Raw genomic sequence first — 22,768 nt, 5'->3', positions numbered from 1 at the left:
ATGTGTCCCTATTGCTCGCAAGAACTCCCTTCCCCTCTGCCTGGGGAATTGGGGAGTGTGTGATGCATCCCTCTGTCATCCCCGGGATTTATCCCCTCCGTGCTCTTTCTCCCCGGGCAGGTTTCGACCGCTACTTCTCCAGCAGGACCCTGGACAACAACCGCAGGAACATCTGGTTTGCCGAGTTCTGGGAGGAGAATTTCCACTGCAAGCTGAGCCGGCACGCGCTGAGGAAGGGCAGCAGCATCAAGAAATGCACCAGTGAGAGCTGGGGGGCTGCTCTGGGAGGCTGGGGGCTCACGGGGGGGGGGTGTGTGTGGTTCTTCTTGTGAGCGTGGAGTTTTTCTGATCCTGGTGGGGATCCCGATTCCAGGTTCCCAAATCCTTCCTCAGGGCCCAGTGTGCATTTTGAGTCATTTCCAGCCAAAAGAGGCTTTGGGGACGAGTGCGGTAAACAAGGCAGCCGGGGATCTGTCTTGCTGACAGCGCTGCTGTCAGGTGATGGTTGGAGGCTCGGGGAGGTGACATGTTTACCGAGAGATGGGAGAGATTTACTGCCTGCCTGGCACCGGCTGGAGACAGATGACGGCGCCGTGGCTCGCGGGCTGCGACGTGGCAGGACTTGGGGACATTGGCGCGTCCCTTCGTCCCCTTGGGAGGGATGTCTTGGAAGTCATCGTGTGCCGTCAGACAGAGGGACCTGGCTGTGCCTGCGAAGTTGGATGGCAAAGGTTTTGTTTTCCCCCTGCTTTCACCACCGAGGATGAGTGAGATGGTGCTTCCGCATCCCTGTCCTTGCAGGCATTCCCCAGGGGTTCAGCTGATGATCTGGGTGGGTGGGAGCTGAGCAAGCAGCAAGGGCACACCAGGAAACTGGCTTGTGGCCACGGCCTTGGGTAGCCAAGAGCTCCTCATCCTTCTCCAGAGCATCACGGAACCCTTGGCCCCAGGAGATGCATGAGCAGGCCCTGCGAGCGCTGATGTCCTCATCTCCACCGTGATGTAGCTTTTAAACAGGTGATATTTCAGGGCCAAGGTGTCAGTGGAAGCAGCTGAAACTACGATGTGGCAAATGTCCTAGGAGCTGTCTGTAAATCATCGGAATTTGTCAGCAAATAAACCATCTCCCGAGCGATTGCTTGGCAGATAGAGCAGGGAGCTAGCGCCTGGTGAAGCAAATCACCTGCCCCTGCAGATCCACGAGCTCCTGCCTTGCTGGCCTGATGCAAATGCCTGGTTTGGGGCTGTTTCCCTCAGGTTTGGGTAGAGCCCAACATGGCCAAGAAATGCCAGCTTGGCTAGTTTATCCCACCCCAAAAACCAAACCGAAGGGTCCCGCTCTGAACCAGACAGCTCCTGGCTCCCGTTCCTGGGTGGGAGGGCTGGGAGGAAGGTGAGGGCTGAGCTGATGGAATTCCTGATGGCAGCTGCCTGTGTTCCCCCTGGGACCAGCCCTAGCACCCACCAGATGTTTGCAACAAACGGAGGGACCGTTCCTGCTCCTGGATGGGCTCACCCAGCCCAAAACCACGGCAAGGGGTGCTGGGTGCTGCCGCCAGCACCCACAAGATTTGGAGATTCTCCATCCCCAGCTCCCCACAGATGTGCTGGGAGTGATTTTGATTAAGTCCTGCCAAAAGGCAGCACCAGTGGTGTGCTGGGAATTGATTCTAATCCCGTCTCATCCGCCGCTGGGGAAGAGCCGCGTCCCTCCTCCGAGGGGGCCGCCGAGCCTCGTCACGCTCTTGAAAATTAATTACCAGCCCTGTAAAACGATGCACGACCCTGCTATTATAATCAGCAGGTCACCTCCCTTCCGTGGCCCTCATCTATTGGAGCTTGGCAGAGATTTATTGTCTCCAGGTCGGGAACAAGCCTCGTCTGTCTGCTCCGCATTGTCCCTCTGTGCACCGGCCTAATTCCTGTCTGGAAAAAAGCAGCTGGGGCCGGGGGCAAGGTGCTGACAGACAGAGGGACAGCCCCAGGGATGTCTCCTTATCTGCACCGCTCAGCCTTGGCACAGGGATGGAAATGCAGCCTCCACAGTCTGTGCTGTTGCGGTGGCTGGGTTTTGGGATGCGTGCGGGATTGAGGTGACTGAGGGAGGCTGAGGAGCTGCAAGGGACCAGCCCCAGGTCCTGTGTGTGCCCCGGGCAGGACGGTGCTGTGGATGGTGGCAGGGCTGTGACATCCCCATGGGCTCAGCTCCCTGGACAGTCTATTACAGCTCCTCTTTTAATGGGTAATTATCTTGACAAGACAGAGTGGCCTGTCTGCGCCTCTGGAGATGAATATGGGGAAGGGCCTGAAGTTGAGGGAGAAGATTAATGGCTCCTGTCAATAATGTGGAAGGAGGGATCACCTGCCGGGCTTTGCATGAGTAATCTCCACATCCCAAAAGCGTTTTTATAACTTTGAAGGATGGGCTATGAATTCACCTCCCCGATATCATCTCTTCCTGTCGGTCAGTTCCTTATCAGTTCGCTTTAGTGTCATGTCAGTGGCACAGGTCCCAGCACAAGGACCTCCAGCACGGCTCATGGGGCCATCCCCTCTCCCTGGAACTTCATCCCGCCCCCCCCAGCAGGGAAGGAAGGTCGGCACCTGGTGCTTGGCCCCCTGCATCCCTGTGAATCCCACCTTGCATCAGGGTGCATCCCTGCGTGGTGGAGCTGGAGTCAATTTTGGGTACCCTGGCGTGGCTTTCTAGGATGTGCTGCCTCTCCAAAGGAGGGAGGTGGTGCCCTCGGCTCCCTGGCAAACCCTCCTCCTTCCCACTGGAGGCCTGGCAGGGAGCCCGGCCATGCCTCGGGGCAGGGATGGAGGGGCAGAGGCCAAGGCTCTCCATAGCAGCGTGCCCCTGGGGAGACGCTCTCTTAGCTGTAATTAACAGCGTGCTGCGTTAATCGGTGTCTTCTGCTAAGCGATTAACATGTTTGTGGTCCCATTAAGGGCGGTTATGACAGGGGGGAAGGCAGCTGTCACTGGTAATTGCCAGATCCTCGCAGGATCCTGCCAGCCGGGGGGGCTGTGGGGTCAGCAAGGCAGGGGGGTGGCAGGGGGTGACGAGGGGAGTGGGGTGACAGGAGGCTTTGGGAGTGAGATGGGGACAGGCAGGCAGTGGTGGGTGCTTCCTGGGCGGTCCTTGGCACCACTGCTGGAGCCTGAGCTGGTGGAAACTCCCAGGAGATGAAGGAGGGATGAAACATGCAGGGCTGAGGGTGGGATGTCACTCACAGCCCAGCCTGCATCCTGCTGGGGACCTGGGAAGTTCGGGGTTGTCCCATGGTGCAGGGACGTGACATCCCGAGGGCTCTTGGAAGCACAGCAGGGTGCAGCACCCACATTTGCAGAACCTCCCAACGAGGAGGCTGGCTGGGTATTCCCCAGGGAAAGTTCCTCTTGGCTGCATGTGCAGGTTTGGGAGTGGGGTTGGAAATTCCAGCTGCTGCTCCAGTCCAGGGTGGGCTCGTTCGCAAGGGTTTGGGTGCAGCAGACACATCCTGGGGGGGATGGCTGGGGCACAGGAGGTGGAACCCCCTTCCCCTGTCCCCACAGACCGGGAGAGGATCGGCCAGGACTCCTCGTACGAGCAGGAGGGGAAGGTGCAGTTCGTCATCGACGCCGTCTACGCCATGGGGCACGCCCTGCACAACATGCACAAGAACCTGTGCCCCGGCAAGGTGGGGCTGTGCTCCCGCATGGACCCGGTGGACGGCGTGGAGCTGCTCAAGTACATCCGCAACGTCAACTTCTCAGGTCTGCTGTGCCCTGGGGTGGTGGCAGGAGCAGCCCTGGGGCCTGGGGTCTCTGCTCGTCCCCTGTTGCTCTGGTTGTCCCCAGTGTGGGTCACACAGCAGCGCCCGCAGTTTATTTGTGGTACCATCTGGCAGCTGCTGCACTGCGAGTGCAGCGTGGAGGGAGGGCAGCAGATCAGCAGGCAAAGAGGTCTGAGCTTCCACATCTCCTGAGAGCTTTTGGAGCTTAAATCTGGCAGCAATCCTGCCCTGACTGTGCCCTCACCTGCCGCCCTGCCCTCACCTGCCGCCCTGGCTTCACCTGCTGCCCTGCCCTCACCCTGCCCTCATCCTGCCCTCACCTGCTGTCCTGCCCAGCCTCTCCCCCTGCCAGCTCCTTCCTCCCAGCTGGCAGAGGTCCCACTGCCTCCTGCTGCTCTGCCCTTGTCTGTCTCAGATCTCCTCTGGAAGCGCATCTTTTCCTCTGTCCTTTCTCCTTAATAAACATTTTATGTCTGGTCCCCTTATTATTTCTATTTATCTCCACCCTCTGATCTCCTCCACAGTGTCTCTTTTATTTATTTTCCCCTCTCGCTTGATTCTTCTCTTCCTTCCTTTCATTAGTGTTTATCTCCAGAATTCACTTGATTTAACTTTTAAAGCTGCTTTTCCCCCTTTCTTAGAAGGAGCAGCGAGGGGGGAGCAGCAATCCTGAGCCCCCTGGGACCCCATCAGCAGGGTGGGGGTGCTGGGGGTGCTGTGGGTGCTGAGCCCCCCCTTTCCCACAGGCATTGCTGGGACTCCTGTGACATTCAACGAGAATGGAGATGCTCCGGGGCGCTACGACATCTACCAGTACCAGATCAGGAACTCCACCCCTGAGTACAAAGTCATCGGGCAGTGGACAGACCACCTGCACCTCAAGGTAAGTGTGTGGCCCAGGGGGAAGGTCCTGCAGGTTTCTCTTCTCACCACGTAGAGTCTGGGAGGCCCTGGGAGCAAAGCCAGGCAGCCAGAAGTGGCGGGGGCAGAGGGGAAGGTGTCCCCCAGGTACACACTGGTGCTTCAGCTCGTGTGACCACACCCTAGGGACTCTGGGTGTGGGACAGGAGACAGGAGCCAGACCACAGCAGATGGGGTTTCCTCAGGGAAGGAGGGGCTTCATTTTGGGTTCCTGTTGTTGAATGTTCCTAAAAGGCCAATGGAGAGCTTCACCACCTCCATGCCAGGTTGGGCTGGGACCCTTTGTGGGATGTGCTGATGGGTTGAGGGTCCAGATCCAAGCAGGGCAGGGCATCCCCTGTGCCCAGGCGTGCCCGGCAGGTGCCCGCCGTGCCCTCAGCATGGCTGGTGCCATCTGCCCCGCAGGTGGAGAACATGCTGTGGCCTGGGGGTGGGAGCCAGCAGCCCAGCTCCATCTGCAGCCTGCCCTGCAAGCCAGGAGAGAGGAAGAAGCTGGTGAAGGGCATCCCCTGCTGCTGGCACTGCGAGCGCTGCGACGGCTACCAGTACCAGCTGGACGAGTTCCACTGCAAGCGCTGCCACTTCAACGAGCGGCCCAACGAGAACCACACCAGCTGCACGCCCATCCCCATCATCAAGCTGGAGTGGAGCTCGCCCTGGGCCGTGGTGCCCGTGTTCATCGCCATCGTGGGCATCATCGCCACGCTGTTCGTGGTGATCACCTTCGTGCGCTACAACGACACGCCCATCGTCAAGGCATCGGGGCGGGAGCTCAGCTACGTCCTGCTCACGGGCATCTTCCTCTGCTACGCCACCACCTTCCTGATGATCGCCGAGCCCGACCTCAGCACCTGCTCCCTGCGGCGCATCTTCCTGGGGCTGGGCATGAGCATCAGCTACGCCGCGCTGCTCACCAAGACCAACCGCATCTACCGCATCTTCGAGCAGGGCAAGAAGTCGGTGAGCGCCCCGCGCTTCATCAGCCCCGCCTCGCAGCTGGTCATCACCTTCAGCCTCATCTCCCTGCAGCTTGTCGGCGTCTGCATCTGGTTCATCGTGGACCCGTCCCACTCTGTCATCGACTACGAGGACCAGCGGACTACAAACCCCCACTTTGCCCGGGGCATCCTCAAATGTGACATCTCGGACCTGTCCCTCATCTGTTTGCTCGGGTACAGCATGCTCCTCATGGTCACCTGCACTGTGTACGCCATAAAGACCCGCGGGGTCCCGGAGACCTTTAACGAAGCCAAGCCCATTGGGTTCACCATGTACACGACTTGCATTGTGTGGTTAGCCTTCATCCCGATATTTTTTGGGACGTCGCAGTCAGCGGAAAAGGTAAGGGAGGAAGGAAGAGGCTGGCTGGTGTCCGGTGTGCGGGGCTGGGAGAGGCTGTGGTGTCTTGAGCAAGAGGAGAGCTTCCCTGCAGCGTGGTCAGCTTGGGAATTGGGGTGGGAAGTTTTCTGTGCTCTCTCGGCCCCACTGCCCCTCGTGGGTGGGGGCAGTGGGTAGCGCAGGCTGCTGCTGTGGGGGCTGGGGGAGGATGAGCCCCCTGGGTGTCACGAGCACAATTTCTGCACGGAAAGGGACCGGGTGCTGCCCAGCTGGCCCCTGTTCCCAGTGCTGAGTTCCCATGGGACCGAGGCCAGCCTGGATGAGGCTCCGTGCTCAAGTGCGAGGGATTAAGAACAAAGAATAAAAAAATCTCATGAATGAGACCCAAATCCCTTTGCTTGCCAGCCAAAACAGGAATCACCGCATTTCTGTCGAACGCAAACAGCTCCCGCCTGCCAGCCCAGCGCTGCTCTGATGAACAAACCTTGGAGCTGCTGTTCCCAGGAAATCCCTGGGGTGTCCCAGCCCCCGGATCCCTCTCTGGATCCCCCGAGTGTGTCCCCATGCTGCTGACACCATGGCTTTAGGACACACCTGTTGCAAAGGTTTGCTGAGGGAGCTTCTGCTGATTTTGTCGTGTCCTGGAGCATCTCTTCTCAGAGCATCCATCCCTCAAGGAGGCTGAGTCTGCCCAGCCACCTCTGACCTTGGCTCAACTAGAAAGTCCCACCAGGCCTTCTCTGGCTGGAAGTGTGAAGGAGAATTAAAGGAAATAAATGGAGCCTTTTGCAGCATTTCCATTTTGATGAGATGGCAGGGGAGATACTAACAAGAAAGCAGGTTTTTAAAGAAATTATTGCAAAACAAAAGCTCCCTGAAAGCCTCCTTAATGTGCTTGGCATACTGTGGGTAATAAAGATGGAAATGATAATGATTGTAGATTATGCGCAAGGTTGCTCACCTCTTCACTGCAGCTTGTCACGGGATAATTTAGGGCTGCTGAACGCTGCCTGTCAGGCAGCAGCTCCACAATAGGCTGTGCCTCTCGTTGGGGGTTGTAATGCACAGGCCTGCTCTGTTATTAGGCTGCTAACAAGCTGATTAGAGGCGGAAAAAGTGATGTTCCCGACTCCCCTCGGACGCGGAGCTCTGTCTCACAGCCCGGCCCTGCCTCGAGCCTGCTAAGCCAGCCCTCGAGAGGCTTTGGGATTCCAGGTTGGAGTTCTGCTCTGCCGATGTGGGAATGGGCTCTGAGTGTCCCCAGGCCATGGGAATGGGCTCTGAGTGTCCCTGGGCCACGGCTGAGGGATGATGGATGTGCTCGGAGGAGGCTGCAGGGAGCAGCAGGTGACTGGGACTCCCTCAGTGCTTTAGTTGTTGGTTTGCACTCCTGGGGAGGAAAAGGAGCTGTTGCACAGCCTGCATGGAGAGTGTGGCTCTGTCCTTGGGGTGACAGATGGGGGCACTGGCGTTGGCATCACCCACGTGGCGCTCTGGGGATGCTCCAGGGGCACCCCCAGCTCACCGTGGGGAGGGATCCCATCCCCTTCACCCCACGCTGCTGGGACTGAGGGCCTCTTGGGCTCTGTGGAGCGTCTGCACCCTTGGGAACAGGAAATCCAGGAGTGTTGTCTGGGCTGTTCTCTCATGGCTGAAGTCCTGAGGATGCCACAGGGCAAACCCACAGCCGTGAAGCCCTGGCACTTCTGCCCTGACCCCAGCTGAGGCTGCAGGCCTGCAGCAAAGGCTTCCTCGTGGTGTGGAGGAGTTGGATTACAATCCCCGTTTTCACTTTTATTTGCTTCACCTCGTGGCCACCACTTTGCATGGAGGTGGCACATTATTGTAACAAGTCCCCCAAGCCTTTTCTGAGCAGAGCCTCTCATCGCCGCCGATCCCGGCGGATTACAGAAATAGCAATAACAGAGCATCTAAAGAAAGAGACAATTTCCTGCGCTGATAAGGTGGCAGCAGAACAGTGGAGTCATTGTCTGCTTCCCTGTTTATCACATTCGCTTTTAGCCAGGGAAAGGAGAGAAGGGAAGGAGTGAGAGGGACTGTGCCGTGGTGTTCGGGGTGCTGAGCAGGTTTGCCCTTCCCCAGCACCCACCACAGTGCAAAACCCCTTGTAGTGGGGCCAGGTGTGGATTTAGAGTGGAGGCAGCTTCCCAGTAATGCAGAGATTTGCTGTGGGACAGGCACAAGCCTGGGCTGCTCCCTCGGGCGGGACAAAGCAAAGCTGAGCACAGCGTGAGTTTGGGGGCTGCTGTGGGGTCATTTTGGGTTCCTGCTGTCCCTCAGCCCTGAGCCGGGGCTGCCTGTGCTCTTTGATCCAGCCCACGAGGCAGCAGGAGCTGGAGCTTCCCCAGCAAGCGCAGCTCACACCTCGCAGGGCTCCAGAGGAAGCTCCGGCGTCGTTAACGGAGGGGCAAAGCGGGGTCCTGGGCTGGAAGCCAATTAAGAGAGTGGGAAGTGAAACTGTGAGAAATGGTCATTTTTTGCAGTGGCAAAAGGTTAACTGAGCAGAACTCCACGGCTCTGTGGAGGCTCCAGGCTAAAAATATTCCTGTCTGAGCTGGTGAGGGGTTTGCTGCGGCGAGACGCGGCTGCGGGGGCTGGAGTGGGCAGGAAAGCGCTTCCTGCAAACCCAGCGTGGGGGGAAGGTTGCCACAGTGGCCCTGGGAGACCCCAAAAGTGCTGCAGGAGGCGGAGAGTGGGGTGGGGAGCTGGGGCTGGAGCCAGCGGGTCTCAGCACACAGGAGCCCCCGGCAGCACCGGGAGAACTGGCCCAGAAGCGAGGGGGGAGCACGCACGGAGATGTCTGAGCTCGGCTCAGCTCGGCTCAGCTCGGCTCAGCTGCTCTCTCCCTCCTCGCTGAAACGCCCCCAAGCCCCAGGGAGGTGGGACTCTGTGCAGAGGCACAGAATATGGAGATTGCTGGGTTAGCAAGGAAGGCAGGGAGCCAGGGAGATGAGGGTGCTGAGCTGAGCCGTGCCCCAGCAGGGTCATGCTGTGCCAGCTCCCAGGCAGGGCTTGGGGTGCCTGGAGCTGGGCTCCCAGTGCTCCCCTCATCCCTGGCCAGTCCAGGACACTGGCAGAGTCAGGAGAGTTGGAGTGGATAAAAAAAAAAAAAGGAAGAAATAAAAAAGCACACATATTCTGGCACAGAGATGTGTTTTGACTTTGCTTGATGAAATGACATTTTTATTTCCAAAAACTGCCTAGAGAGAGAAGGTGGAACAAACAAACCGGCGCGTGTGACAGCAGGAGGTTTTATTCTGGGGACAAACCAAAGTTTTTCAGTTGACTCAGAGCCAGCTTGGTGGCATTTTCCCTCCGGGGCTGAGTTGGAGCGCTCTGGGCCAGGTGCTGGTTGGCTTTGCAGGGTCACGGGTGGGACCTGTGGGTCCTGGGGGGTTCCTGGAGCAGCTGTGTCCCACCAGCTCTCACTCCTGGGAGCTGTGCAGAGCCTCTGCCTCGTGTGTGCTCTCCATCACCTCTTCACTTCAGAAACCCTCAGGTGTGCCCCTGGGGACATGGGGACCCCTGCTCTGGCTGCAGCCCCCAGGCTGCCCTGGCTCCTTCAGGTGCTGTCTCCTCAGAGGGCATGAAATCCCACCTGGGAAGCACCTGCAGGGGAACCCCTGGACATTGCACCAGGTGAAGCTCAGGAACTGCTTTAAGGCTCCTTCTAAAGCCTTGAGGGTGACCTGCACACAGGTGTGTGCAAAGGCAGCTGGAGACCCAGGGCCCCCTCCCTGCTCCTCCCCAGAGCCTCAGAACTGCCTGGGGGAGAAGGGGATGCAGGAGAGAAGGAGCCAGGTGCTGGCAGAGCAGGGATGCCCACGGAGCAGGGGCTTGTCCTCCTGGCCTCCCCGAGAGGTGGGATGGGCAGAGGGAGGGGGTTTCTGCTTCCACTTGCCACCTGCTTCAGATGCCCCGGCTTGAGAGGAGCCTGCCAACCGCTCTCCATAGAAAAATGGATTATTCTACAGTCAGATTAATGGGCTTTCATTTTGCAAAACATCTGTCACTGTTAGTCCTGGACAGTGAGCGTGAAATTAGTTTTGACTGCAAAAAGGCAGCGTCGGTGTGTAATATGTGACTTACATGACAAGAGCCCCGGAGTCAGCTGGGGAATGGGAATTACCTGTTGAAGGGAGAAGGGCAGTGGGGCGTGCCCTGGCATCGGGTGTCCTTGCTGTGCCCAGCACCAGCCTTGCAGCTCCTGCCCTGAGGCTGGTGGAGCGTCAAACCCCACCTCGAACGGCAGCACTGCCAACATCCCAGCACTGCCTCCCCACTCCTTTCATTCAACCCCAACTTCCCCTCGCTTCCCCGTTTCCTCCTTTCCCTTTCGGATCCTACAGGGCCTTTGGGCTCTCAGCTGGTGGCCTTGTGTCTTGCAGATGTACATCCAGACCACGACGCTCACCATCTCGGTGAGTCTGAGTGCCTCGGTGTCCCTGGGCATGCTCTACATGCCCAAGGTGTACATCATCCTCTTCCACCCGGAGCAGAACGTCCCCAAGCGCAAGCGCAGCCTCAAGGCGGTGGTGACAGCGGCCACCATGTCCAACAAGTTCTCTCAGAAGGGAGGGTTCCGCCCCAACGGAGAGGCCAAGTCGGAGCTCTGCGAGAACCTGGAAACACAAGGTGAGGTGGCTCAGGGCGGGATCCTCCGAGGATCATAAACGGGAGCGGGGAGAGCCGAGCTCCATCTGCACATCCCTGGCTGCAGAGGGCTGGGGGAGCTGGCACTGAGCGGGGCTGGCAGCTCCCGTGGTGCCCGGGAGGGATGGGCACGGCAGCAGCGCTGGGGTGGGAGGCGCAGGGGGACGTCAGCGCGGCACCGAGGGGACATTTTTCACTCTGTCACTGCCGGGTCACGTATCCTTAAACAAACAACAGAATAAATAATTCACGGGGCTTTGATACGGGCAGATCAGCTACGAAAACATCGCAGCTAACAAATAGCTCTGTCAGCTCCAATTCCTTCTGCTCTATCTAATTGTTATCTGGGCACACCGGTTGGAGACCTGCAGCAAGGCTCCGCTGCCAGCCAGGCACTGCGAGCTGCTGGTGTCCCCTCCCTCTGGGGACACCTCTGTGCTGCTCAGGGTGTCCCAGGCTGTGCCATCTGTGCCAGCACCTGCCCGTGCCTGTGGCTGGAGAGTGTCCCCATGCCTGCTGCCCCTGTGGTACCTGGGGACCTCGTGGGGGTCTTGGCAGAGCGTTGTCCCCACCGAGGGCAGTGGCACAGCACTGCAGGGAGCAGGGGGGGGTTCACTGCTCTGTGGCTTTTGCTGTGCCCCCCAGTGCCACCCTGGGACGTGTGGTAGCTTTGGAGCCATCTCTGCCTCCTCTCCTGGTGCGTCTGAGGGCTGGGGAAGCTGGGGGTGGCAGCAGGGTTGTGTCCCTGTGGCACCCTCTGCATGAGGGGACAGCCAGGGGGGTTGATTTTGTGCCCTGCTGCTCCACTCCCAGCTGCTGTGGAGTGGTGACCGGGGGTGTGGGACGTCCCCAAAACCCCCTGGGACCCCTGATTTGTGCCAGGCAGGGCTGGCTGGGACAAGCTGAGCTTTGGGAAGGTGCAGCACCTTTGGGTCTGTCTGTAGGAGGCGGCTGAGGGGAGTGGACAGAGCCTGAGACCACACTCGCACTGCTCGTGGCACATCCCGAGCTCTCTTTGGGGTGAAGTGTCCTTCAGGAGCACCCACAGCTGCTGTGGGGCTCAGGGAAGGACCCCAAGCGCCAGCACCGCCCAGATCCCTGAGCAAACCCTGTCCCATCCCTGCTGGCACCTCCTGGCACGGGTCAGGGGGGTGGGACAGGAGGCAGGAGGGGAAGGTGGCCTCTGCTGATGACCCACGTGAGCTGTGTGTCTCCTTGCAGCACTGGCCACCAAGCAGACCTACGTCAGCTACAGCAACCACGCCATTTAGCCCCAGGAGCAGGAGGGAGCCGAGCTCCTGCGGGGACAGCGGCACAGGACAGGCAGGTGGCAGCCAGGGGACACGCCCCAGGGCAGAATCCTGGGGGGGAAAAAAAATGCCATCAACAGCAGCAAAAAAAAAAATCCATAAAGAAACACTGAAACTCTTCCAGCAGCCACGGTGGCGATGCATGGCTCCCACGGGGGACGGAGCGCGGGCGAGAGGGCACGGACTGCAGCGAGTCTTTGGGTTGGTTTTTTTTCCTGTATTTTGGCCAAAAAAAAAAAAAAAGAGGGAAAAAAAAATAAGAGTCCCAACATTTTCCCTTTTCTGGAATTTGTGAGATTGTTTGTGGTTGTGCAGAACCTTCTGTTTTCTCTTTTTTCTTTTTCTTTTAATCCTCCATTTTCTTTCGTTCCTGTCTTCCTCCGTCCCTCTTCACTCTCTCCCCCATATCCTACCAAATTCTATATGTTGCAAAAAGGAAAAATAAATAAAAATACTTAAAATTTACATAAAAAAAAACCAGACAGCAAAATAAAATAAAATAAAACCTAGACTGTGTTCAAAGTGCTGATTTCTATAGGTGGTTCCTTAATGTATGTGATGACCATATGGATTGAAATATGTCTGCTTTATGTACTGACCAGTCAAAAAACAAAAACACACAAAAAAACAAAGTTCAGTGCCTGGATGTTTATGAATTATTCGATGACTGTGTAGAGCATGATCATTTTTATACGAGGAGATTTCTAATAAAAGACCCTGGTTTTGCACTCGGCGTTTGCTGTCTCTTGGTGACTTGGTTTCAGGAGGTGCCAGAGAAGGTTTTGGGTGGCCAAACCCTCTGGGAGAGCTCAGGGCTTGCTGTCCTTCCTCTTCCAGGCACCCCTGGAGATTCCAGTCAGCTGCAAGCTGTGGGAGAGGGGATGGGACAGGGAGGGGGCACTGGGGCAGCTTTGGGGTGGGAAGGGCTGATTCCTGCTCCTTTTCTGTTCCTGAGCCGTGAGGATGGAGCAGAGGGCAGGAGAATTCCCAGATTTCCCAGGGCTTCCTGCACCTTCAGGCTGCCAGGGAAGCGCTGGAGTCCCCCTGCCTGGAGGGATTTGTTTAAAAAGTGTGCAGGTGTGGCACTTGGGGACATGGTGGCATTGCTGGGTTCAGGGGTGGAGTGGAGGATCTTGGAGGGCTTTCCCAACCTAAAGGATCCTGGGTTTACAAGGACCAACAAAAGCAGCTCCACCTTGTGGGGAGGGTTCCTCTTCCAGGCTCCAGGCTGTCCTTGGGGTGGCACAGCCATGTGTGAGGGACGTGGCTGTTCCCAGAGCCTGGGCAGTGCCTTTTTGGGGCAGTGCCTTGGCTGCTGCTGTTTCTGTCTCTGGCTGGGGCATTCCGAGTGTTTCCCTCTTGGATTGGGGCTGGCTGTGCTTCTTGGCTGCTGGATCAGGGGAGGAGGGTCCAAACCTGGCTCTTTTTTGGGAAATGGGGAGAGAAGGCAGAGAGGTGCTGGGTGCCTCCAGCTTCTGGACAAGCTTTGTTTCAATAAAAAGCCCAATAAATGCTGGAGCTGCTGGTGACCTGGCCTGGGAGGGGGTGCTGGGATGGCTCCCTGTCCCTTTGTGCCTGTTCCCCAGCCCCAAAGCGCTGCTATTTCCCCCTCTCTGAACCTGTGTGGGGTCACCCCTGCGTTTTGCCCATTTCCAGAGCTGTTTGTGTGTTAATCTCAGCTCTGCTCTCCCTCCTGGGGGGCGTGGGGGGAGCCTGGGTGCCCTGAGCCCCCCGGGAGCCTCAGCCAGGAATCGGTGCCAGAGGGAAATGCAGCTGCTCCCTGTCTGTGTGCAGAGGACGGAGCCTGGCTTGAAGGCAGGAGTTAAAAAAGGGGAAATAAAGCAGCGTAATGAAAAGCTGGAAACTTTGATAAGATCATACTTGTCAAAAGAGCTTCTCGGGAGAAAAAACTGCTCCGTTCCCAGCGCATCCATCACTGTCAGATGGGATGTGAGGCACTGCCTGGTTCAGAGGGCTCTGAGAAAACCCAGGCTGATGGCTCTGCTGCAGCTTCTGGCTCGGGGATTCTGCTCTCAGGGTGTCACGAGCAGCTCTCACCCTGAATTCTGCCTGATAACGACTGGAAAGGCTGATTCTGACTCAATTCCAGCCTCCACTGCCTCCCCTCGCCGTGCCTGTGGCGGGGTGTTCCAAGCCCTGCAGAAATGCCCCATTTTTGTCACCCCAAACCTGAGCTGCCAGAGGGGCCCTGTCCCTCCCAACCCATCCCAGTGACCTCCCAGCACAGCTGGCTGGTTTCACCCAGCGCCTCATGACACTGTTTAATTCTAAGCACCTCTTTGATGGTGGGGGCTAATTAAAAGGGAGCCGTGGAGGTGGATGGGGATCCAGCCAGGCTCTGCTGTGGATCTTGCAGCAGGGGCCTATAAAGGTCCAGATTCTGCTTTTCTGCTTTGTTTAATGTTTTTGAGGGTAGCTCTGACTGCGTCTGGAGAGAAGATCAGAGTGGATGCTGATTCCTGGATATCAGATCCCTAGTTTTGGGTATTTTGGGAATTATTTTTTTTTAATGAGGTATCTGGAAATTGTTGCCATCGTTTCTCCTCCTCTCCTCCCTCAGAGCTTTAAAAGCACTTCTCTGATTTTCCTCTTATTTCTGTGAAGGGCTGTTGAATTTAAACAACGATAATTGCCTGAGTTCCCCGAGTGCTTGACCTGCAGATTTTTCACTTTTTCTGGGACTTTGAGGAGCGGTGAGGAAAAAAACCTGGGCTGGTGCCAGCTCCCTCCGTGCCCTGCCCGTATCCTCCTGCCTCCTGGAACTTTCTGTTGTCCTTTGCGGCTGTTCCAAATCACCAGCTCTTCTCCTGAGCTCCCTTCTCCAGGGACAAGCAGGAGCTTTCGGGGTCCCAGGGCACAGCTGGGGGCTGGAGTGGGAGCTGTGCCCCCGCCTGGAGCAGCAGCAGCCTGGAACCAGTCATTAACTCTCTTCTGTGAGAGGCAAATTACAGACTTCGGTGGCATAATTAGGCCAACTCGATGGGAAATGGAAAAACAAGATAATTTCCCTGTGAATTCTCCAGCCTGCCTGCCACCTCGTGCCTCCCTTCCTGTGTCTTGGGGAGAATCGGGCTTGGAGATCTCCTGTTCCTCCTTGGGGAGGAAATCCGCGGGAAGGGGATGGGAAGAGCAGAGCTCAGTTTGGACAGGACAGGAGGGCAGGGCTCCATTCAGCTCCTCTCCCACCAGGAGAGCCCCAAGGACCCGTCTGCACCCCAGGAGAGCAGAGTGGTGCTCAGAGCAAGGTGGGACTCGGGGTCAGAGCAGAGGTGGCTGCTGTGGTTCCATCCACGGTGCAGGAGCAGCTCTGGGAAAATTTGGAGCTCGTTTCTCTGCTCCAAAGCCTTGGAGGAGCTGTGATGAGCCCCTCAGTGCTGCTGGGAAGGTGGGCAGTGCCTCTGAGGTGGCTTGTGGGGACAGTGGGTGCCCTGGAGGGAGGTGGCAGCACCCAGCCCTGTGCCTGGGGAAGGTCCAGCAGCAGTGGAGCCTTGGGAGCTCCCTTTGGAGCAATCCCTGTGGCTGGAGCCACAGATGGAGGCACGAGTTGTGCATCTGAGGGTTTCTCCCCAGCCCCAATGTTCTCTTGTAGGGCCCAGTGAGTCAATGGTGGTCTGTGCTGAAATCTCACTTCAGTGGTGAAAGCTGCAATTAGCATTTAATGAAGCTTCTTGCTTTTATTTTTAGGTAACCTCCGATTCCCTGACTGTGTAATTTAGTCCTCCATTGCTTGGAGATAATTAAAGTATGTCACTATAATTTGCTTTTTTTAAAAGCCTGTAATTATGTTTTTATTGAGAATAAAAAATGGGGGGGGGGAGGGGGAAACGAAAACAATGTTCGGGGAGGAGAAAGCTTTGGATGGGCAAGGGGACTTCTTCCAGCTTGATGGGTTTGGAGCTCGTTCCAGGATGCTGGGTGGGCTGGGGACAGAGGAAAAGCTCCTGGTTTGAGTGAGGTGAGGTGTTTGAAGTGGGGGGTTGAGAGCTCTGGGGCTCCTCAAGTCCCGAGCGTGGTGGGGGCTGCAGGAAGGACCAGCTGGGCTCCTTGGCATCGTTCTCCTGCCCCCCAAACCCTCAGCTCTGTTGGCCGGGCCTGGGGCAGCACAGCCGAGGTCTCAGCCCTGCCCTCCCCCATGGAATTCACAGGCAACCCCCGAGGAGGGGAGAGAGTGACGAGGAGGACCGGGAGGCTAATTAATTACTTTATTATACTGTATTACTCTAAACACCCAAAACTGAGCCTGCCAAGCACTCAACGCTGCACACAGCCGCCCTGAATCTCGTGACAGTCCCGACACGCACACACTTCTGGCCCTGATAGGCCAAGGAAACAAAACTCCATCACTTTGGGTACACCATCTCCACGTTGCATTCTGCTCTGGCACAAACACAGGCGCAGCAAACGCCAAGAATTGTTTCTCCTTTCTCTGATGGTCGGAGAATGTGAAACCCAGAAACACTCTTGAGAAGAACTGTGCCTTGCTGTTCTCTGTGAAGAGAAATGTGGGGCTACACTCCCCACTCCCCAAAATGCCCTTTCCACCCCAGCAAACACCCGCGGGCACGCCGGGCTCCGTTCAGCTGCAGCATCTGCCCCCAGCGCGATGCCGGGGCAGCCCTGCCCTCCCTGCTCAGCCACGAATTACCAGCGAGGAATTAAATATCTCTTCCCAGGCCTGACAGCGCTGCGCAGCCCCCGGGGGATGCTCGGGCTCTATTTGCATTCTCTGAACGCTGCTCTGGATGTCAAACAGCCGCTGTCCCTCCATCCTCCGGGGGCCGTGTGACGCCGAATGTGCCAGCCCGAGTGTCCTGCCTGGCTGGTGGCCCTGGGCCAGGCGCTGCTCCTGGGCAGCCCAGTGGAGCCAGTGAAACCAGGCAGCCCAGTGGAGCCAGTGAAACCAGGCAGCCCAGTGGAGCCAGTGAAACCAGGCAGCCCAGTGGAACCAGTGAAACCAGGCAGCCCAGTGGAACCAGAGCCTCCCAACTGGTTTGGGAGCAGAGCGCAGCCGCGGCCGCAGGAGCCGCTCACCTGCAATTCGCAGCCTGGAAATTGGCTGTCGGAGGGAAGTTGAATAACGAATAAATTCGAGATAATTGATTGGCCTGTGGCCAGTTCGCAGCCGGGGAGCGCTGAAATGAGTTGGATTGTTGGCTTTTTCTTTAAGTTAGTCTCACTCGAAAATGCGAGCGCTAAGAGGTTACATTTAGTTTGGAATATATTTAATTCATTAAAATGTTGATCTCTGCTGCAGAGTTCAGATCTGATTCCAGGCTTTATTCCTTATCTAAATGCAAAGGTTTCTTGCCAGAAATACAAAGCAGAAAAGAAATCTTGGTGCTTAGGAAAAGTGACATGATGGAAGGAGCCGGGGCTGGACTGCGCCGCACTGCGGGGAACCTGCTGGGACTTGAGCTGTCACCCTCACCCGGCCAGTCCTGCTTTCCTCCTTCCCACACCGGGCTGCAGCATTTAGGGTCCGATCCTCCAGCATCCCCAGGCGCTGGGCGCTGCAGGTGTCACCCCGAGCTCGCTGCAGCCGGTGTCCCCTCAGGGCTCTGGGACGCTGCGGGATTTGGTGCAGTCCCCTGCAAAACTTCCCTCGGGAGCTGCCGCCTGCTCACGGAGCCAAAGTGACTCAGGAAAGTTTTGGATAGAGCAGTACCAGGCCAGGGATTTCTGTTTCGTCCTCAGCCCCCAGATCCCTGCTTCCGTCTCGGATACCTGGGCTGGTGGCACCGGGAGAGGGCTCAGCCCCCTGCCACGCTCGCAGCTCGTGTGTCCCCCCGCCTTGCTGTGCAGAAATGTCCCCCTCCAGCCCGCTGTCACCGCACCTTCATTGCAGAGCCTTTGTGATCTGCAGGGGATGACAAAGGGAATGAACAGCACTTCAAACCCCCTAAAATCCACACACCATCGCCAGCTTTTGTACCGGTTGCTATGGGAACCCCATACGTGCACCGGAAACGCTGGAGTATGCAAATGAGCTTCTTAATTAGTTCTCCTCAGCCTTTCATGCTCGCGGTGCAGCAATTTGATCATTAGACGAACATGCCACTTCATTATCGGCAGCTTAACCAAACACGGGCTGGGGTGACCTTTGGGGAGGGCAGGGTGCCCTGGGAGCCGGCTGGGGAGAGGGATGGCGGGGTCCAGCAGCCGCACGGATTTGGGAACCTTCTCCAGCAGCTTCCAGCCCGGTGGGAGCTGCCGCTGTGGGTCCTGCTGCCCTTGGAGAGGAGCAGCGAGCCGGGGGCTGTGTCTCCGGGAAGCGCTGCTTGGCTCCAGCTGCAGGACTGAGCTCCTGGAGAGGAGGCACAGCTGGAAAAGCCAAGCCCTGAGCACCCCCTGAGCCCTGCGGGGCCGGTGTCAGTGTCACCCCGCTCTGCTGGCCTTGGGGACAGGCGCTGCCCCCAGCCCCACGTGCTGGAGATGCCAGCCGGCTGCACGCGTGAGCTCACGCTGTAAATGCTATGAGTTTTTCACCAAACAAGCTTCATTAATCGTCTAATAACCGGATTAATTAAGGACACTGAAAGTAAACAGCAAGAATGTAATTTGCCTCTGATTGCCGTGTAATTGCGGGAGTATGGTCCTATTTGCATATGCAGAAAGTGTTGTTGACAGTGGTGCTGGGACCCAGACAACAATGGATGGAGGGCAAAGGCGCCCTTGGGGTGGCCATATCCCCTCAGCCGTGCTCTTCCCTGCCTTTGGTGCTGCCTGCCTGTGTTTTCCTCTGCGGTTCTCCGCTTTCTTCCCAATTAACCAATCCTCCTGCTATTTGTGGAGCTTTCCTAGCTGTTTGCTTAGGCAAACATTGGTGCTCCAAATAGACTGGCAGATGCTTTTGGGAACACTCCCGTGTCCTGGGAGACAGCAGAAGCAGCCGGGGAGGAGCCCCTCTGTGCCTGTCCCGCCTGGGGTTAGGGCCACTTCTCCCTTTGACCCGGGGGGGATTTTGGTTGTGCTTGCAAGAACTTGTCCTTGGCAAAGCCCAGAGAGCTTCGGGCGCCCCAGAGGAGCTGGAGGTGAATCAGGACATGCAGAGAGGGAGGCAGAGGCTGTGTGGATTTGGGGCAGAGCCAAGGACTGAATTCCAGCACGGAGTCCCACACGGTCCTGCGTCTCTCCTGTCCTCCACCCCTTGTCAGCTGGTTTATTTCCCAGGAAACGTGGATCTCTGCATGGTGACTAATCTTCCAACTCTCTGCCTCCTCCCGTTAGCCCAGGGTGAGTTTTCCTCTTGCTGCTGACCTTGTCAGCACCAGCTGTACCCGCGGAGGGAGCGCATGGCACTCCGCCAAGGTGACAACGCACTCCCTCCATGCACACGTGCCTGCACCCACAGGGGAGAATTCTGAGCACTAATTCCATCTTGGAGAGCCCCAGGCCTGTGTTTTTCTCTCTTTCTGACAGCCAGGACTTGGACTAAACCCACAATGAGGAGAGATGTGACCTTTCGGGAGCAGCTTGGGGTGCCTGTGGCAGGCATGATTTTGAAGTGGATCCATTTGTTTTCCCGGTGCTAGTGAGGAGCTCTGTAAACTCCAGCTCTTCCCCCCTGTTCTCCACGTGCAGATGGACTTGGATTAAACCATTGTGCTCTGTTGGCTCCAGACAGGCACCTGCTGCTCACTTGTGTGTCTCTCTGCTCAGGCAGGATAACAAACGAGGACGATCCTTGGAGCTGTTTTGGAGCAGAGCTGGCAGGCAGGCAGGATAGACGGGGGCCTGTTTGCCAACGGAACGCTGCTGACAAATCCCTGTGAAGAAAAACGGGGGCTTGGGACCCCCCCTGCCTGTCTGTGGGCATCCTTCCCATCGGCTTTTTTGTTTCCACACGGTGCCTGAACGTTTTGGGCCGGTTTCCCACGGCTTGAAGCGCCGTACCTGTTCCCACCAGTTGCCAACCTCCATTCATCACAGGCAGCGTTTTGTTCTCCTCTTCTGGAAACTTGAAACGTTCAGAAAGGAAATCAAGTTTTCCCTTGGAAATCCAGGTGGGAGAGGGGTGGAAGGCAGGTAGCCTCCTGTTTATTTTGCACTGCCTTTCTGTAAGCTGCTCTAAACAACCTGTCAGCGTTCCTCCGGTGAGGCTGCTGAACAGGCTCCCCCGGTGCTGGGCTTGGTTCCTTGCCATGCAAGGTCTCGTTAGAGGTGCTGTTTGCTGCTGCTTAGCCATGGACTCCCTTGGAGCTTGAAGAGCAAGACAGGGAAACAGCAACGATTATGATGAGGGTTTTATTTGGAACTCCTGAACGCTGCGTTTCCCGCGGTGAACAACATCCTCAAGCGGCTGGAGGCTGGGCCCCACCAGTGCTTCACGGTGAATTTTTTCTGAGATGAACAAGGAAAGCAATCAGCCCCTCTGGAATGCCGAGGGATGTGGGTGGTGCTGCCTGCTGTGCCTTTGAGACCTCTCCCGTTGTCACTTCAGGAGCTGAGGCCAAGGCGAGGGCTGTGCCCCTGCTGGTGCCAGGTTGAAGCTGTGTCTGAGTGGCTCCAGACCTTCCCTGGAAGAACCTGGGCTTGCTCCTGGAGAAGAATTGTTGTTGCTGTCTTGGCTGAGCCACTGCATCCCAGTTTTGAGCTTCAGCCTTTCTCCTTCTGCATCCTGGCTCCTGAGCACCAAGCGTTTGGTGGGTCTCGATGACCATCAGGTGCTCTTTGAGGCTCTTCCCCCGTGTCCCTCCTTCCCTTGTGCTCTGGAGTAGGTGGGAGGGAGCTGCAAGAACTTGGCCCTGGTGAGCCCCGAGGGATGGATGTGGATGTGCAGCCAGATCCCCGTGGCCTGGCTGGAGCAGCCTCTGGCTTTGAGGATACCGAGATTCCGATTCCATTCCCACGTGTCCTTGGCACCAGCAATTAATCTTCCCCTATCTCACCCTGAGATCCCTCTCCTCCCAAGCAGGTTCTGGGTGCCAGTGCTGTTTTTCAAGGCTGATGGGGAAGCTGCCTCTGCTCCCATTGTCAGTGCTGCTGTTTTTCTGTTATTGTCAGATGCCTTGTGTTTTGGGGGAAAAAAAAATATAAGTCCCAAACCCTGCTTTGTGATTTTTCTCTTCTCTTCTCTGTAATTAGATGGAGCAGTGATCAAAATATGTTGCATTGCACTGCAAGCTTCTCCAGGCAGATGTTTCATCACCGGAGGAGAGATGACTTCCTCATTTACATTTGGGGAAAATTAAAGGAGAGGAAGAAAGAAGAAGGCGAAGGGGAATGTTGGATTTCCTGTCGTGTGAATACATCTTGCAAGGCTTCGGGAGAGTGACGTGTGAGAGAAGAAGCAGGGCCAGGAGGAAGAGGGAGGCCAGACTTTCTTTTTTTTTACCCTGCTGACATTCAGATCTTGAGCCGTGCACCCCTTGGTGTTTATTTTGCTGCAAACCCCAGGGATGCTGGCTGGGGCTCATCCTGCTGCTTCCTCGGAGAAGGGTTTTGAGCCCAAGGCCGTCTGTTATCCCCACATTTGGACTTTTTGGGATGCACAGAGCTCCTCAGCTGCTGCCTTCCCTCTTCAGCTCTTACAAAGGAGCTTTCAGAGCTGCTGGGGGGTACAAGGTGACACCAAATCCACCTTCTGTCCTTACCTGGAACACTTTGGTGTGCAGGGCTTTGTGTTGGTGGTCAGAACAGATCAATTCCCCAAATATCACCAGTGAGGGAAGGTGAAGCAGAGGAAAAGATGGGAAAATGCCCATTTTTGGGGGGATTCCGGCACCAAACACCACCAGCTCTGGGGCAGAGACTTGGACCTGTCTGGAGAGAGGCTGAGGGAGCAGGGAAAGCCTCCCCCACACTGGGAACACAATTCCTCACACTCAGCTCAATGAGAGAGCCATCAAAAGTAAAAATGACAGCAATTCTGCAGTCAATATAATGTGGCTGCGGGTTAAATAAATAATGTTTGAATGATAATAATTGCAAAATGATACTATTTCATCCACCACAAACATGTGGTTAAGCTCTCATTAGCCGAGGCTGGAGCTTTGCGGGAAGCAGAGGCTCTTTGAAAGCAGATCTTTGGATTATGCTGCTATAGAAATTCCTGGACTGCTCCTGCAAGTGTTTAATAAGGCCTGTGAGCTTGCTCGAGATACTGAGAGGAGAACTGGGAAAGGTGGCACCCCAAAGCGAAGCTGGATTTTTAATTATTTATTGGGGGGGTTCTCAGGGGGGCTGAAAACAATGGGTTTTTAATTAATGGGTTCTATTATAATCCCTGAGCTCTGTGGGGGGAAAGTGTATCTATTTTTATGTGGATTTTTTTAACATATAGAGGGTTTTATTTATAAATATGTGTGGACAGGCAAGTCCTCCCACATCTGGCAGAGTTTTATCTGAACTTCAAGTTCAGTGAAAAACTGCTCTGTCCCATCCCACCTCCTTCCTCCATCCCCATCCTGGAGAAACGCTGCGAACGCCCCCCAGAGATGCTGCTCAACCCCAGACTGGGGAAACTGGTGCGCTCAGCACCTCGCCAGACAGGGCTGATTTCAGACTTGGCTGCGATATTGATCCTCACTTAACACAGTAATGAGAATCTGCGTCCCTAATCAGCGAGGGAAAAATCTTATTTTCCAGCGGCGGGAAGGAAATGAGCTCGGTTGGGTTGTGGGGTGGCACAGGGAGGGGGTGACACTGCCTGGGCTTCACCACAGCACCGTGGCTCCTGTGTCCTTCTCTCTTGGCTCCCCATTTGGGGACAGCGACCATTGTGCT

The 22,768-nt window shown here is 56.5% G+C and overlaps 1 protein-coding gene and 1 long non-coding RNA gene across 6 annotated transcripts in view; both read left to right on the top strand.

Annotated features, from left to right (window-relative positions):
- The window catches only part of GRM4 (glutamate metabotropic receptor 4), a 34,435-nt gene extending 21,680 nt beyond the window's left edge, over positions 1–12,755 (top strand). For all 5 annotated transcript variants that reach the window (XM_038162601.1, XM_038162603.1, XM_038162602.1 and 2 more), the window contains exons 6-11: positions 121–261; positions 3,559–3,759; positions 4,526–4,662; positions 5,106–6,041; positions 10,448–10,694; positions 11,934–12,755. In XM_038162601.1, the coding sequence (XP_038018529.1) occupies positions 121–261; positions 3,559–3,759; positions 4,526–4,662; positions 5,106–6,041; positions 10,448–10,694; positions 11,934–11,983 (1,712 nt within the window). In that variant the 3' untranslated portion in view covers positions 11,984–12,755. The remainder of the gene's footprint in view (positions 1–120; positions 262–3,558; positions 3,760–4,525; positions 4,663–5,105; positions 6,042–10,447; positions 10,695–11,933) is intronic.
- Positions 12,756–19,067: 6,312 nt separating this feature from the next.
- On the top strand, positions 19,068–21,964 carry LOC119711841. Its single transcript, XR_005259762.1, has 2 exons — positions 19,068–20,685; positions 21,128–21,964. It is a non-coding gene; the product is annotated as an uncharacterized LOC119711841 (long non-coding RNA).
- The last annotated feature ends 804 nt before the right edge of the window (positions 21,965–22,768 follow it).

The sequence above is a fragment of the Motacilla alba genome, chromosome 26, assembly GCF_015832195.1.
Source record: "Motacilla alba alba isolate MOTALB_02 chromosome 26, Motacilla_alba_V1.0_pri, whole genome shotgun sequence".
NCBI lineage: Eukaryota > Metazoa > Chordata > Aves > Passeriformes > Motacillidae > Motacilla > Motacilla alba.
The sequence above is the reverse complement of the archived record's forward strand: the minus strand, read 5'-3'. Positions and strand labels throughout refer to the sequence as shown.